The 16,456-nt window shown below is 41.5% G+C and overlaps 1 protein-coding gene across 3 annotated transcripts in view; it reads left to right on the forward strand.

The window, feature by feature from the left end:
* The window catches only part of CCND2 (cyclin D2), an 86,852-nt gene extending 70,755 nt beyond the window's left edge, over nucleotides 1–16,097 (forward strand). For 2 of the 3 annotated variants that reach the window (XM_025209104.1, XM_006027807.3), the window contains 5 exons: nucleotides 1,593–1,630; nucleotides 5,715–5,836; nucleotides 10,707–10,784; nucleotides 12,802–12,912; nucleotides 14,478–16,097. In XM_025209104.1, coding sequence (XP_025064889.1) covers nucleotides 1,593–1,630; nucleotides 5,715–5,836; nucleotides 10,707–10,784; nucleotides 12,802–12,912; nucleotides 14,478–14,915 — 787 coding nt within the window. In that variant the 3' untranslated portion in view covers nucleotides 14,916–16,097. The remainder of the gene's footprint in view (nucleotides 1–1,592; nucleotides 1,631–5,714; nucleotides 5,837–10,706; nucleotides 10,785–12,801; nucleotides 12,913–14,477) is intronic. The other variant, XM_025209105.1, reaches the window with a different exon arrangement.
* The last annotated feature ends 359 nt before the right edge of the window (nucleotides 16,098–16,456 follow it).

Here is a 16,456-nt window from a genome sequence, read left to right on the forward strand (position 1 = left end):
CTAGTAAAGTGACCAAAATGCTGGCTTGCATCCATAGATGCTTCTCAAGCAAATCCCGGGACGTCGTTCTCCCCTTGTACATGGCCCTAGTGAGGCCGCAGCTGGAGTACTGCGTCCAGTTTTGGGCTCCACAATTCAAAAAGGATGTGGAGAAGCTTGAGAGAGTCCAGAGAAGAGCCACGCGCATGATCAGACGTCAGGGAAGCAGACCCTACGATGACAGGCTGAGAGCCCTGGGGCTCTTTAGCCTGGAAAAGCGCAGGCTCAGGGGTGATCTGATGGCCACCTACAAGTTTATCAGGGGTGACCACCAGTATCTGGGGGAACGTTTGCTCACCAGAGCACCCCAAGGGATGACGACTATGTCGAACGGTCATAAACTACGACAAGACCGCTTCAGGCTGGACATAAGGAAGAATTTCTTTACTGTCCGAGCCCCCAAGGTCTGGAACAGCCTGCCACCGGAGGTGTTTCAAGCGCCTACATTGAACACCTTCAAGAGCAAGCTGGATGCTTATCTTCCTGGGATCCTATGACCCCAGCTGACTTCCTGCCCTTTGGGCAGGGGGCTGGACTCGATGATCTTCCGAGGTCCCTTCCAGCCCTAATGTCTATGAAATCTATGAAATATTTGGATTCCATAATAGTCATCAGAAACTTCATCGTACACTTTAGTGGGGGTAGATTTAGGCTGACTTTGAGTATGTTTAAAATTCTGTGTTCATAATGACTCGGATACTATGTTGTATTTTAGTTGGCTTTTAATGACATTTATAGAAGGGGAAGAACCTGCTTCTCATGACCAGCCATCTCTCTGTGGAACAGTTTGAAAACCTGTTTTACAGTATTGCCAGTGGCTCTTCATTTGGAAAGTCAGTGATGTGTTTGGCCTTAATTTTGCAAATATGTAGCAAAATGTCCTTTTATTCATGTGAGGAGTCACCAAGCTTAGGTGTTTTTGCCTCATTGGGGCCTTTATTTGTACTGTTGTATAAAGTCCTCTATTTTGCAGTGATGCAAACTCACAAATTGCAGTAAGCATTCATCCAAAGGTAGAACTATAGACATAGTACATTGAAAAGACTTTCTGTTCAAAAAGAATATTGCCCACAAATTATTCTGAATAAATGCTGCCTATATGTCTTTCAGTGATCCAACCTTTGGGGCCTGTAGCTCTGCTACCAGGCATATATCGTTGATATTTTTTTTCTCATTTTATTTATATCCCTCCACCTCTTGTACCACTCTTAATTCTTTTCCCGCTTCAGTCTTCCTATCTTTAATTATTTGTAGACTTAAGCTTCTTCCCATTCCTTACCCTACTTATTTTCTTGTCAGGTGGCCAAGTGTAGCTGTTTAATCCTTCCTCATAAATCAATCTGCATTATTTTAGTTAGCATTTTAATTTCCTCCAGTTTTTTCTTTCTGTCAGTGCAGTACTCAGAATGGAATGAAATACTCCATTTTGGAGGAGAGTATATAGAACTGGTACCTTCTTTTTTTATGCTTTTGTGTGCTGTCTTGCCCCCCTGCTGAATCTTTGGTGCCTTGTATAGACTTACTTCTAAAACAAAGAAATTTCTGTCTTTCAGTGGAGAAACAAGATACAACAAAGACAAGATACTTCAAGGTTAGTGTGAATCATACTCTCACTGTTAGTTTGCTAAGTTTTAAAATTACATTCCTCTGCATGATAAGATGCCCTATAGTTAATTGCTGAAATATTATCAACACTTTCCCTTTTTTATCAAAGAATGCTCATAATAAGAATCCTTACCTAAGCTAGGAGTATGGCTTTAACTTATACAGACTAAAATGTTAGCATTTGTTTGTAATGGTTTTCCATGCTGGATGCCTGCCTGTCCCATTCTGATTTTTTTGTCCAGAGTGAAATAGTTTTGGTACCATCAAGAACATTAGAACATGTCTTTTTTCAGTTATAACATGTTTTAGAGTTAAGACTATTTGATTATAGGAGGAGCTAGTAGCAACATCCGCAGTTTCAGGATGCCTTGTACTTCCTATAAGACTACGTCTTCTCTAGGTTCTAACATAGCCAAACTTGAGCTGTTCGTACTGGTTTGCCATACTGGATGACTGCCTGATTGCCTCAGGCTAATTTTTTTTCTTAATATTTGTGGAGGTCCAGTTGAACTGTTTCTCAGGAAGTGTTTCAGCAAAATGTGAGGTGTTTTGTTTGTATATAAAAATAAATATAAATACAATATTTTTTTCTCTGAAGCTTTAGCCTCTATGCCTGGGGCATGGCTTGGAATTTGGCAGGGAGATGTGACTTTGGTGTTAGGATTTTTTTTCCACAGGCAACACTGACCACAACCCCAGACTTGAAAAATCACAGCATATGCTCAGTAGAAGCTTGATAGTAGCTGGCAGCTAAATTCTAAGAATATTCCATCTCTATTGAACATGTTGGACAAGACTTTTCCTATAGTTGCCACAGGCTGCTATGGCACTGAAAATGAAAGCAGGAGAGTCTCTGCTCTTAGTGTTCTCTGTGCTGGTGTAGTGAAAGTGGAAGTGGCCTGACTGGAAAGAGAAGAAAACCAGGGGTGGGGAAAACTTCAGCATAGGGGGTAGATTGGGACAAGGAGTCTGCAAAGATAGCGGAGAATTCTGAGATCAGATGAGGAACCAGAGTGACTAGTGTCTTGAAGACTAGAACTGGCTGGGAAAGAACCAGGAATGGGATTTGTTATAGGGGAAACCAGGACTCAGATAAGGGGCGTGTTGCTGGCTAGAGAAGAACTGGGGAGGAGGGAAAACTGGAATGAAAAGTTGAATGGGGGTGTTGTAGAAAGTGGGAGGTATATAATGAGTGAGATGGACAAGTGCAGAAAGAGAGAGGATGGCCTTGTGATTAAGGAAGGCTGTCTTAGAAAATTGGATTCTATGCCTACTTCTGTCCCAAAGCTCTGGACAAGTCACTTTACACCAATGTCTACTAATTTTGTGTTTGTCCAGGTGTACAACCTGAGACATTGGGGTCTCTATTTATAGAAGTGCAGAGTGTTCACAATTGCATGTGAAGTTGTTGTTAGCTGTGGTTTAAATGTGCACTATCTAATGCTATGTACTCTTGAAAATCCAGTACATGATCAGCTTTAATTTGTTTTCACATAATGGTAGCTCTGCTTTTTTAATGTTACCTGATTGGAATTGGGTATTACCCTTCCTGCTGTATGCATGTATTTCTAGAAAGAAAAGTTTTAAAACCAACTGTAGTTGTAGGAGACTGCTAATTGAGACTTCGGGCCTAATAAGCTAACTGTAGTTAAACTTCAGTCTCTTGTGCTGTTTTATCTGTCTATAAGAGCCTAAGGGATGAATTTTAGAGATTTTATGGGGTTAACAGCACCTCTATATCACAGCTTGCCTACTTACCTTTAATGTGACAGGAACAAAAAAAAAAAAGTGTCCATCCCTGCCTCTGAGAATAGCAGTCAAGGTCCAAATAACGTACATTTCTCCCAATCACTGGGTGTCTTGCAGATCCTCCAGACATTACAGAACTGGTACCTTTTTCAGGATATACCTTTTCTCCCCATTTATGAGAGTCAGTTGTGGTGGAGGAGGGCAGGCATCACTATTAAACTCCTAGGCAAACTGGAAATTGAGTAAAGGAAGTCTAGTACAGGGTTGTTGAACTTCTGGACAATGAGAGACTGCATGCCCCACAAGCCTCAGATATCCAGGCCACACATCCAGCAGCTATCCCCCTCCTCAGGTTATTCCCCCACCAGCCCCACAAGCAGCCCAGGTTCCTTTCAACTGCGTGGGTGGTTCTAGTGGCCCACCACATGCCCAGTGCAAGCAGTGTGGCTCCCCTGTACTGCACAAGCAGTGCCCACCTCCCTTTTGGCTGCACACACAACGTGGGCAAACCAGTTCCCCTCTTTTGCCATGTGGGCGACTTCCATTTTTGTCTGCTCTGGGTACAGTGCCTTCTTGCTGCCCTGGCCTACCCTGTCCCCAGAAGCAGGGGCAGGAAGCTGGAGGTTGGGAGGAGAGCCTGGAGATCCCAGCTGTCACTGCAGCAGCAAGAGTGATGAGAGGGAGCAGCAACTGGGTAGTCACCCAGGAACTGCATTTTTCCCCTTGGGGGCCAGATTTACCCTGCTGGCTATGATTTGGACAGCCCTGGTCTAATATGTATAATGTTTAAAGCAGGGGTTCCCAGACTGGTACGCATACCTCTGGGAGCACACAAGGCCTCTCTGGGGGGTACACAGGAGAAATTGTGTAATGGTGGATTTAATTTTCATTATAATATTGACATTTAAAGGGTTATAATATGTGGGTAGGGGTACGCAGGGAGCTGATAAATCTGGAAGGGGATACGCAATAAGAAAAAAATTGGGAACCTCCGGCATACAGGATATACGAGGAAAAATGACATTAAAAAAAATCTTCAAAAAATGGTGGCGTAGAGGTATCCCCCGGCCAAAATTAAAAAAGAAGAAAACTTATAGATTCATGGAGTCAGAAGGGACCTCAGTGGGCCATCTAATCCGACCCCCTGCCCCGGCAGGCAAGAAAAGAGTCACCAACCCTAGGGTCGTGTGATCCCAGCCAGGTGACTGTCCAGTCTCCTCTTGAAGGCGAGCACCACCTTCCTTGGAAGCCTGTTCCAGACTCTGACAACCCTGACCGTGAAGAACTTTTTCCTAATGTCTAGCCTAAACCTCCTCTCCAGTAGCTTATGGCCATTGTTCCTTGTCATTCCAGGGGGTGCCCTGGTGAACAGATCGCCACCTACTTCATGTTGCTCGCCCCTTATAAATTTGTATGCTGCCACAAGGTCCCTTCTCTTGGAGAGTCTGAAGAGGTTAAAGTCCCTTAGCTTTTCCTCATAGGGCCTTCCCTGCAGGCCTCTAATCAGGCGAGTGGCCCTTCTTTGGACCCTCTCCAGGTTTCCCGCATCCCGCTTGAACTGCGGCGTCCAGAACTGGACACAGTACTCCAGCTGCAGTCTGACCAGTGCCACATGGAGGGGGAGAATCACTTCCCTGGCCTGTTTGTGAAGCACCTACAGATGCATGACAAGGTGCGATTGGCTCTGCTAACTGGTTCATCACGTTGGCGACTCATGTTCATCCTGGAGTCAACAGTCAACTTACTAGTGATTGAAATTTTACTTGCTAGTAATTTTTGAAAATTAAGGCTCTGCATGTGTGTTTAATTCTTACATACATAAATAACCTGTAAGCCTTGGACATATTCATTTGTAGCACTACAAAATAGATGCTGGTGAAAGGGACTGTGCTTGATAGCCATGGCTGCCACTACACAAATCAGATATTTGGCAGAGCAAAACAGCAGCTTACCAAGGACTGTCAAGGAGCCAGCTCTCCCTCATGCACCATTATAGATGTCACAGATCTGCCAGACTGGTGGCAGATGTGCTGTGCTTTTTGATGCTACAGGTGGCCTGAATGTATGCACATTTCTTTTGATAGCTCTACAAGCATAAGTAGCACTAGAAAAGAGTTGTTGTCTTTGCTCCTGGAGTTTTAACGTACACTGTTCCTTTCTACTTAGTTTGCATGATGTTTGTTGAATTTTGAGTTTCTGAGGCATGGGAGATGGGGTATGGTATAGCAGGGCTCCTGTCCTGCCTGTGTGCTCTGGATGCTATAAATGGTAAATCAACTAAAACCCATGCTTGAAGTGTTTGGGAACTTCTTGTTTTGTAGGTCAGGGTATTGATGAACCCCTTTCTGCGACTGGTTTCAGACAAGCAGATGCTGCTGGTATGTTTCTCAGTAACATGAAGTTCACTCATGTCTTCTCAAGTGATCTTCTTCGGGCAAAGCAGGCAAGTACTTTTTGAGGCATTTGAAAGCAAATGTGAATGTCACTATTTGGTAGTTTATTTAAGCGATTTTTTTTTTTTGCTGGGGTGGAGGCAGCATGAAATAATACAACAATTGTGAAGGAGACAGTAAGCTTAGAATTAAGTGGTGGGGTAGATATAGATCTTGGGCTCTTCTCCAAAGAGCACAAAACTTGACTATTTCTGAGTTAACTCTTGTTGACTGTGAGTTGTGTCTTTAATGCACATTGTACAGTGTTGTCCTATCAACTGCCTGCCACTTTTTTTTTAATTGTATATACCTGTGGGTTGGTGTTGCATTAACTCATCTTGGCAGTAACTCATCCTGGTAGCTCAGAAGTCTGGCACAATGTCTAATGGTGATTTTGTAACACTTCTAAGATCTGACTTTTATTTTAGCTTTAAACCTACCCTTTAAACATCAGAATCTGTGATTATCATCTCTTGCTTAATCCTGATTCTTCCACTTCACTAAATATGGTTAAAAGGATATTCAGTGGTTAACATTACCTAGATAATATGAAGTTATTAAGAGTGTAGGACCCAACAAAGTTCACCCTGTTATAATTTAGCAAAGGATCCAGCAGAGAGGGATTGCTGCTGATTGCCATTTAGAACCTATAGGATATACGCTGAATTCCTGAATGACTAGAAAAGGGCTAATGTGCATTAGAGTATATTAAAAGAGAAAGGGGGGATGTGGGGTAGGACTGCATAAATCTACCAATCTTAACTTTAATGCTTAGTTATTTAACAAGGCAATATTTGATCATTTGTAAGAAATTGAAATGCAAATTTGAGGGCAACATAGGATAAGCAAACATGCACAATGTTAAAGCAATTTACCAGTAACTTCCTTCTTTGGCAATGAATACAGGAAATAGACTATAAGATTGCTTTGTTTTACCTTGTGTTATATGGTTACGTGTTAGATTCTCCTAGGGATTTTAGATAAACATGAACTAGATGAAACTTGTCATAAGCTAGATATCTAATTGGCAAACACTCGTAAAGAATGCCCTTGGTTGACAGAACTGACCATGGTGCTAGAGAGATGAGTTCTTGGTCCAGTGCTAAGATTTTTCACAGGATCATAGTTTTGTAATTAATTGTTTCAGAGTAAACTTTAACAGAAGTAAAACAAATTCTTCCTGGACTTGCTTATATATCTACCCACAAGACCAGAGTTGGAAATATAACTGGACAAGGGTAGAAACCACATGAGCAGTATTATGTATGCCAGTTGTTTGGAGATCAGACAACCCCAGTTTAGCCCTGTTGGTTTTAGTGCCAAGGAACATAGTAATGCTTTTAGTCTACAGATCAAGGACAGAGTTAGTCAAGACTAGGTTATACCATCCTTAGGTTTATTGACTAGCAGTTAACACTTGGACTACTGCTATGTTCAGTCTGGGTGGCAGGATTATTACTTGTATGAATTAGGGGCAAAGAAAAGTTGTGCTCATGTCTTAAGAGCATACCCAAAGTATCATTCAGCATAAGAATTTGTTTAAAATAGTTGGGCTTGATTTGCAAGCCTTTTGTGTGTGGCACTCAGTGAAGTCACCTTTTACCCATCTTCCCTCTGCCTTGGAAAGTGTTTAAAAAAGGAAGCATATGTGTACGTAGCAGGGGAGGGTCAGATATGCAGAGGAATGGCACATTGCATTCCACATACATCATAACCTGTATATTTATATTTCTTACAGACTTTAGAAAGAAAGATCAAGTCTCATTTTAAAAAAATATTTCAGTCTCTTAATTGAAATTCCAAATACTCTTCTAACAATTATATATTCAACCCTTCTGCAGAATATTCGTTATAAATCACACTTGGCCTAATATCAACTCTTTCTGTAAAATACTGTTTACTTGAATAATAGCTGTGATTTTGTTTTCCTGAAATTTTGTTTCCAAGAGAGCAGGTGCCCCCATTACATGCACCCTAGATAAAGACTGAGGAAGTGCCACGACTAAACAAAACCTGTAATTTTGTGTTCAAACATTTGTCTCCATGTCTTCATCTGTACTATTTTGTAGACAAGACTTAACGCAAAGTGAAACTGCTACACCTTGTGTTATGGGTTTCTTTGGAAATTGGATGTGATCATTACACAAATACCTGTTTTTCAAAATTTTGAGATAGTAATCAAGGGTGCAGCTGTCATATGTGTGTAAATACAAAATACTCTGGTGTTTATTGTAATGATTGTTTTGATTGGCAAACGTAGCCATTTGAACTGCTTTTTTTCCCTCACCAGATGACTGTCACAAGCTGACTTTTTTTGTTTTTTGAAAAGTTCATCCATTTCAGAATGGAAATGGGGAAATGTAAAGGTTTTCAGGTTTTTTTGTTTTGTTTTGTTTTTGCTAAACCAAACAAACCTCCGAGAAGGTCTGGCACTTCCATGTTTTAGAACAGGGTCTTGAAATTTGGCAGTGAGGCGTTTTTACTAGAGGGAAATGCCTGTTGGCGTTCTTTTTTGTAAATAAACCCAAATTTGGCCAAGTTTAAAAACCTTTGAAAAGCTGCAGTTAGCATGTGCCAGAATCTCTCTAAAATATCCTTCTTGAGCGTGCTCCATCCCCTTGCTGTTCCTAAGGTATGAGGAATGCAAGTTCCCTTTCCTCAGAAAAAAACTGAGTGGTCTCCCACCGAAGGCTTCAGTGGCAAAATTAAGCTTTTCCTGTATTGGCTTCTCCTACCTGCTGCCATCCAGGGTATTTCGGGCCACTGCAGTTGAGATCAGGGGACTTGTCTTTCCTGTGTGTCCACAAACTCTCAATCATTCACTACTGGCACCCAGGCAGTGTTGAAGAAGCTATCTGATTTGAATACAGAAGGGGTAAGTGAGACTAGGGAGGAAGAAAGGAGTAGGTGGATACTGGGGAGAGAAATTTCCTGTCTGGACAAATGTATACCATGGGAACGGTTGGACTGAGTCAGTGGAGGCAGAAAGAAATAGTATTAAGGTACTGGGCAGGGTGAAACTGGGGGACTGCTGACTGGGTGAGACACACTGCAACTTCCTGAAACTGGAGGCTGACAATAGGAATCTAGGAAGCAGGAGAAAGGAGACAGATAAGGAACTGGGCAAGGAACTTGTTATGGGATATTGCGGGCAGAAGGAGAAAGTGGGAGTTAGACAGCAAGCTTGGAAGGGGAAGAGACTGAGAGTGGGTGGACAAGAGGATGGGATTTGGAAAAGGAGCCAGGTAAAGGAAGACAGGTTCTGTATTGGGATAAATTACAGAGGGTGGTACATGTGGGAATAACTGTCATAGGGAATGGGCAGAGGTATGCAGGTCCACTAGAGCCCTCTTATCCTGAGCCTGGAATAAAATCTAAGATTTCTGAGTCTCACCATCCCATTGCTGTCAACAACATATTCCTCTAGTGTTGCTCCATAAATAAAATGGCATCCTGTTACTGCCATTTGTAAATTGGTTAGCTCACAAGGCAGAGATTTGTGTGGTTGATCTAAAGGGCCCACCCCTGTTGGAGAAGGATGTGTATGACAATATGATGACATGCAGTGGAATTTGGGTTTTTGTTTGCTTTTTAAAGCCTACAAAATTGCGTGCAACCCCCTCCTCCACACCCCCCCAAAAGAAACCCCAACACGAAATAACCCCATGTATTTAAACAATCTAAGATTAGAGCCAAAAGATCAAAACATACAAAATGCTATCATGAATTCCATGATCACGTCTTTTTTTTTCCCCTTAAGACCCTTGGCTCTTTCTCTTAAGTTTAGATAAACCTGGTCTGGGTTTGCATCAGAGCAATGTAGTGAAGGAGCATTTTGTCATTAGGAGCTTCTGCTTCATTTATTGCAGAAGCTGAAAACATATGTTATGTGAAGCAAGAGTTCATAAGAAAAAATAAGGTGTCCTCAAGCACTAGATTCTCTTCTGTCTCTGCCACAGATGTCCTGTATGATGCTTAGGAAATCAGCAAATCACCTGAAAGAAACATCCATATCTTGTTAATAAAAATGTAAAGAAATAATCAAAGGAGAGTAAGTTAATGATGACCTGAATTTGTTGTGGAACAGCTGGTGCATGCTCACAGTTAAGCCATGTAGGTGAAAACTGAACCAGGCAGCTCACCCCTGTTTCATTAAGGTGTAAAGTGTCCTAGTTCCATTTTCACTCAGTGGGTACATCTACATGTGCGCTTTACTGTGGAATAGACTAATTAACTCCACAGTAAAGCATCACAGTCTACATGTGCTGGTATTAGGGCAAAGTAGATTAATTAATTCTGTTGTACTATCTTATGGCAGAGTACTTGCGTGTGTTCAAACGCATGTATAGACTGTGGCAGGGCACATGGGTGCTAAAGTGTGAGGGCTGCCTGCCAGCTAGGTCTGCACTGTAGCACCCGTGTGCCTCAGCCAGACTCTCTGCCACCCAGAGCCTGGGGATGACCACCCCCCCGGGCTCCCTGCCAGCCCAGGACTGCTTCGCCCTGGCTCAGTGTCCTGCAGTCCTGGACACGTGTAAACACTGTGCCTGGAAGCAACTGACTACAGTGTGAACTGCACCAGAATTTATTGCATGGCTCTAATTGCTCATGTAGATGCACCCAGTGTGAGGTAATTGTGGCTGCAAAAACAGTAACTATGTATCATCAGCTGTAATTGCTTGCCACTGTTAACTTAGTTTAATTTGAGCATGAGGAAAGCATGTGTAGCCCTGGCGCACACTACTGCAAAAAGGATGCAGTCTTGTGTGCTTGGGTTGCATGTGCACCAGCAGTGAGATTCATAGACGTGCTCTTTGCGATGTTCTGTTTATTGTAGGGCGAGTAGCTGTTGTTTTATACCACTGTATGTTTGCTTTCCAGACTGCAGCTGCAATTACAGGAAAGAATAAGTTTTGCAAAGATATTTTAATAAAGTATGATGCAAGGCTTCGAGAGCGGGTAAGTACAGAAACAGGAGTTCTTGTTTTTAAATTGAACACTTTGAAAAAGTATCTGGCCACTTAAACAGAAAGATTGGGCACTCCTTTCTGAATGCTTAGGTAGGCTTCTTACGCCACTTCTATAATTATCGAGGACCAAATTCTGTCCTTGAATGTACAAGGAATTCTATTTGTTCCAGTGCTTTCTGGTTTCATGCGAAGAGAATTTGATTGGACCTGTATTTCATTATCACCTGGTATATGGACTGATGCAGAAACTATCACCTTGCTGTAGGATAGCCTGTGTACCCAGTTAACCTTTCTAGTCTGCCCAAGTACATAATTTTGCCTCCTGTATGAGCAAAACAGTGTATTGAATTAAAGAAACTGAATCCCAGGTTATGGTTGTTACTGTGTTAACAGGAAGTGCCCTCAAGTTGCTATCCTGACACATTCAGCTTAATTTTAAATGAGGAAATAAATACAACAAAAACTAAAAAGGATGGCAGACTGCTAGTAGGTAAACAATTTGTTTAAAAAAAATTGTGCCACTTCCTCATTCTTTTCCCTCCCTCATTCTTTGATTGTTCTCGTCATCTTTTTTCCATAGGAATCAGCAACACTTGTCTCCTAAATGACTGGAATGTAATTTTGTCTTAAAAGTTAAGTGGCATAGGCAGAGTTCTGCATATGTTACTTTGTTGGTTCTTCTAGTAAAAAGCCCTTCAGAAGGGAAGGAATGAGAGGAAGGAGGGAAATGAAGCAGTGGATTTTTTTTTTTTAATTTAGTCTATAAGAATTGACTTTCATCAGCTGTAGAGTCTTGATTCCTTTTGGGGAATTTACCTTAACACTTTTGAGCTTTTCTACTTCAGCATTTTACTTTCTTCAGCTGCAGTGCCTTTGTTAGCAAACAATTTCATTTCTGATTACAGGAATAAATTAGTTGTTATGGTGGCTAATGGCTTGGATTTCCATATTTGTAATTTACATATTGAGAAATAACTGAGCAGTGATTATGTAAACTGGCAAGCAGGGATTTGTGTAAGAGAGGTCTAGCTATGTATTTTTCTAATTGTAAAGCATCTCTGTTCATTTTTTTTCTAAACATGAAGCAGACCTGCAGCATTTTAATTTTCCATGCTAATAAAAGAGTAAACCTATACTTCACTTAAATAAATTTGTATTTATTTATTGTCAATAACATGGGATAGGGTGTTAATGCCTCCAGAGTGAAGTATTCTTGATCTAAGTACAAAAAAGTTCATAAATTAGCAAGGTGCTATGTATCCGTGCAGTATATAGGATGTGCATTACAGTGTACATGCCTGTACATGTAAAGTGCACTAGAAATCCTACAGATTGCTTTAAAATATGCATTTTGGTTCCCCATAATTAAATTGAGGGGAACCTACTTAAGCTTCAGTCTATTTTTGCCACAAGACTTTGATTTGGGACTTATCTCAGGCACTTCACTGAAAATGTTACATGTTCTCCAATCCAATAAAAACAAAAAATGCGTATTTCTTTAAGTATTTTTAACTTAGATCTTTTTCTAGTTAAAAAAAAAAAAGTATTTGTCAGCCACTCTGAAATAGTTTTGCATGGGTTATTTTCTTGGGAAATCTAGAAGTTATTTTCAACAGTTAGTGCTCCCATTATAATAATAATTATAATAAGTAGTTTTCCAAGTGGATCTATTTTGTGAATTTTGTAACTAATTTTCAAATGACTGAGAGGATAATTGTGCAGAATTCAGTTTTTTAAATAATTCCCTGTATAAATGTATCAAATTTTAGCTCTTTCAGTATATCTTAGTTGAGTGGGGAAGGGAAAGGGAGAAAGTATACTAAATGAAGGACTAAGATTTAGACTTTAAAGACCTAGAGTAAGAATACTAGCTTAAACCTACTTTCCTGGGTCAAAAGGGAAATGGAGGAACTGAATTTTTAAGTGAAGTTGAAGCTTGAAGTTGTATTTATTTTTCCTTCCCTTAATATTCAACTAAACAATTTTCTGTAAATGGTCTTTTGCAGAAATATGGTGTTGCAGAAGGCAAGCCTCTGAGTGACCTAAAGGCAATGGCGAAAGCTGCTAGACAGCAGTGTCCTTCATTCACACCCTCTGGGGGAGAAACATTAGATGAAGTACGGTATACTGTTTGTTTCTTCAGTCCATCTTCCATGTCTTCTTTTTACTTGTGCAGGCACATCTATTTCCTAATTTTACAAATGCTGTTTTGCTTCAAGCTTAGTCCAGTCAAAGCTAGCATTTGTCAGTTCCATACTGTTCTTTCCCTCTGGACATTAAAGACCATCCTTTATTTTACTCCTTTTTGTCTTGATATGCTGCTTCAAGAAATAGTGCTGCCTCTGTTTTGGAGTGGGATTAATCACACTTGATTGGCAGAAGCTGAATTTGCAAAGCATCATGTGTTCAACAGTCAGCACATGCTGTGAGATCAAATCTGACTTTGGTTTGGCTTATTTAAAATATTAATCTTGGGTTGTGTTTCTTATGAATTTGTTTCCTTTTTACAAGATTAATAGGAATTGCTTTCACAGCTCTCCTTGGGTTTGAGAGGCAAAAACTCTCTCTAACAATAGTCTCTACATTCAGCACTTTAATGTGCTACAGAAACAGTTACCTGGAGACTTATGTACTATGCGTATGTGTTATTAGCATAGGCAGCGGAAGGCCAGGGCTAAAGACACTTAGCCCCACCAAATGCAGAGCAGCGGATAGAGCCACAGGGCAGCTTGGCCGTGGGCTCTGGGCTGCTGCAGTGGGGGGAAGGGGCATGCACACACAGACATGCAGCCAGGATTGCAGCCCTGGCATGTGGATTACTGCCCAGCATGGCAGCCAGGCAAGTTGCAGCATACTCTGAAGGGGAAGGGGCTTGGGGAGGGGTGGGGAGAGATCGAGGCCCCCACATTGCAGGAGAGAGTGGGACAAAGGCAGGGACTGAGGTGAATGGGGCCCCAGGCCAGGTCATGGAACGCTTGGAACCCGGGCGGCTCATCCAGAGGCGGGAGGGGTGCTCTCACCACTGCGTGTACCCCGGAGGAGGCATGGGGAACACGTGCCCCCGGGATCTGTGCACAGGGCAAAAGCAGGCTGCGCTCTGCATCCCGCTGCCTCAAGAGCCAAGTATGCCACTGCACTCTGCACCCCACGTGCAGCAGGCACATGGCATGGTACCGCTTCCAGTCAGCAGGGCACAAAGTGCAGCCCTCCTCCATCCTGCGCACAGATCCAGGGGGCACGTGCCCCCCATACCGCCCCCAGGGTGTGCACAGCTGCGGGAGACCCCCTGCCTGGGGATGAGCTGCCCGGGCTTCGAGTGTCCCACAGCCTGACCCTGTCCTGGGACCCCATTCACCTCAGCTCCTGCCCCTGCCTCTGCCCAGCTCCCTCCCTCACTGCAGGGGCCTTCATCTGCCCCACGACCCTTCCCCATGATAGATTTTCCGGGGGGGGGCAGGTATGCACACACTCACGCTCAGTGTGCCCCCCCCAATATATTCGCCCTCTGGCTAGGTTTATTAGGAATACAGCTGCTTCAGATTTCTGTTCTTCAGTCTAAGATGCATGTGTAAACTTTTTTTTTTACATAAAACTTTGATGTTAAAAGTTACTCGGGTCACTGGACTTGAGTGCTTTAGCAGTCTTCACACATGTATTCGTTTTTCCTAATGTCTCTTCTTAGGTGAGAGCACGTGCAAAAGATTTTTTTGAATTTCTGTGCCAACTCACTCTTGAAGAAAGTCAGAAGGAAGTTGTCCTGGATACAGCAGGCAATGGCTTGGAAACATTAGAAGAAAAATCAGTTTTCCCTTGGACAAACCATTACAATGGACCTGAATTTAACTCTGATAATGACAAAGCTACTAAAATGTTAGATGTCAATATACTGGTAGTGAGTCATGGGGCATACATGAGAAACTGGATTCATTATTTTGTTTCAGAGCTTGAGTGCACTTTACCAACAACTTTAACAAAGTCGCAGCTGTCTTCTGTGAGTCCTAATACTGGAGTCAGCCACTTCATCATAAAACTTGGAAATGGAAATATTAAACCTGAAATCAGTTGTGTTTGTCTTAATCAAGATGTACATCTAGTAAATGTGGATAGTGGAAATGTGTAGCTCAAACATGTCAGCAATATTCAGTGTGTTATATAGCATTTTAATGTTTTAAATTAATTAAATTTAAATTGATTTAAAGCAGTCTTTAAAACACAGGTGGATTTTAATCAACTTCATATTGTACTTGATAAACTGGCCTTATTAGTTAATTGTGTTGACTTGAATTATGTTACCGGCACTGTATTATGAGTCTAAAGAACTACAGTTATCTGCTGTCTTCATAATATATACAATATATGTTGCTGTAGTGGCTGATAATAAAAGCCAGCATGTAAAAATAGCAATCACTCTTTATGAGCATAAATTTGATGACATTACTGTTCAGATGCTTAGATAGTTATTTTTACAGTGCATAGTTTTCAGTATCTTCTTACCATAAAAGGGTTGCAGATATTGTCAGTTACTTAAAAATATACTGTCAAAAATTATTTATTTTCTCTTTCAACGGCTTCATCAAAAAACTTGGAAATGGAAATATAAACTTCAAATCAACAGTGTGTGTCTGAATCAAGATGCATATCTAATAGATGAGAGTAGTAAAAAGTGTAGCTCAAATGTCAGCAATATTAAATGTATTACATAGCATTTTTAATGGTTTACATTATTGAAATATTAAATGTAATATGTTCTGTAGGTAATTGTTTTAAATTTGCATCAACCTCTTGTTTTAATGACTTGGTATAAGAAAAGGGATTAGCTGGTGGGCAGAGCATGCTCGGGGCTGCTTTCCTGGTTCTGCCACTAACTAGACCCTCAGCCAGGTCTTTTTTCCATCTGTAAAATAGAGGGATGATACATACCTACCTCAGAGGGTTGCTGTGGGGAATGAGGTTAGTAAAGCATTCTTGATCTGATGCTAATAACATTGAACAAAGTATTTATTTATAACGGTAAGCAGAGGAACACTTAAATTGCATGTAGCCAAAATTTAAAGCCTTTTTCCTGATAAGACATCTGTCAGTGGGAATGTTAGGATTGCATTACTTTGCAGAGTTCAGGAAATGTAGTTGCTCAAATGTTGCTCATATTTTCTAGCTATATAATATATTCCTGCATCACTGCAGTCTTTGTATTATTTGTGTATATGTTCAGATATGACTTCTGTTATTTATGGTCTCCATATGTTGAAGTAACTCTCATTTGCGTATTCTAAGTCCAAATAAAATTATTAAAGTTTCATGCATAGCAAATGTCATTAGTTCTATTTTTTCCACAGAGTATGAAAAGTTTAGGGATTGTCTACACATTGCCCTCCAGTAACATTGTTACTGTGTCATGCTTTAGTACAGCCTTTTGGACACGATAGAGACAGCTCCTGCCACTGCCCATGCTAGCGGGGTGGATCAGGCTGCACTGTGCCCTGAGGGGCTGTGCTGCAATGGGCATGGCCCAGCTGACTGCTGCTGCCAGCGGTGTGGCCTGTGCACCACGGGGTGGTGGGGGTAGGCGTGTGGCAGTCCCCCCCCCCCCCCCCCAAAAAAAAAAACAAAAAAAAACCCAAAAAAAAAAACCCAACAAACTCCACACAGCCCACACCACAC

The sequence above is a fragment of the Alligator sinensis genome, unplaced genomic scaffold, assembly GCF_000455745.1.
Source record: "Alligator sinensis unplaced genomic scaffold, ASM45574v1 scaffold177_1, whole genome shotgun sequence".
NCBI classification, from domain to species: Eukaryota; Metazoa; Chordata; order Crocodylia; family Alligatoridae; genus Alligator; species Alligator sinensis.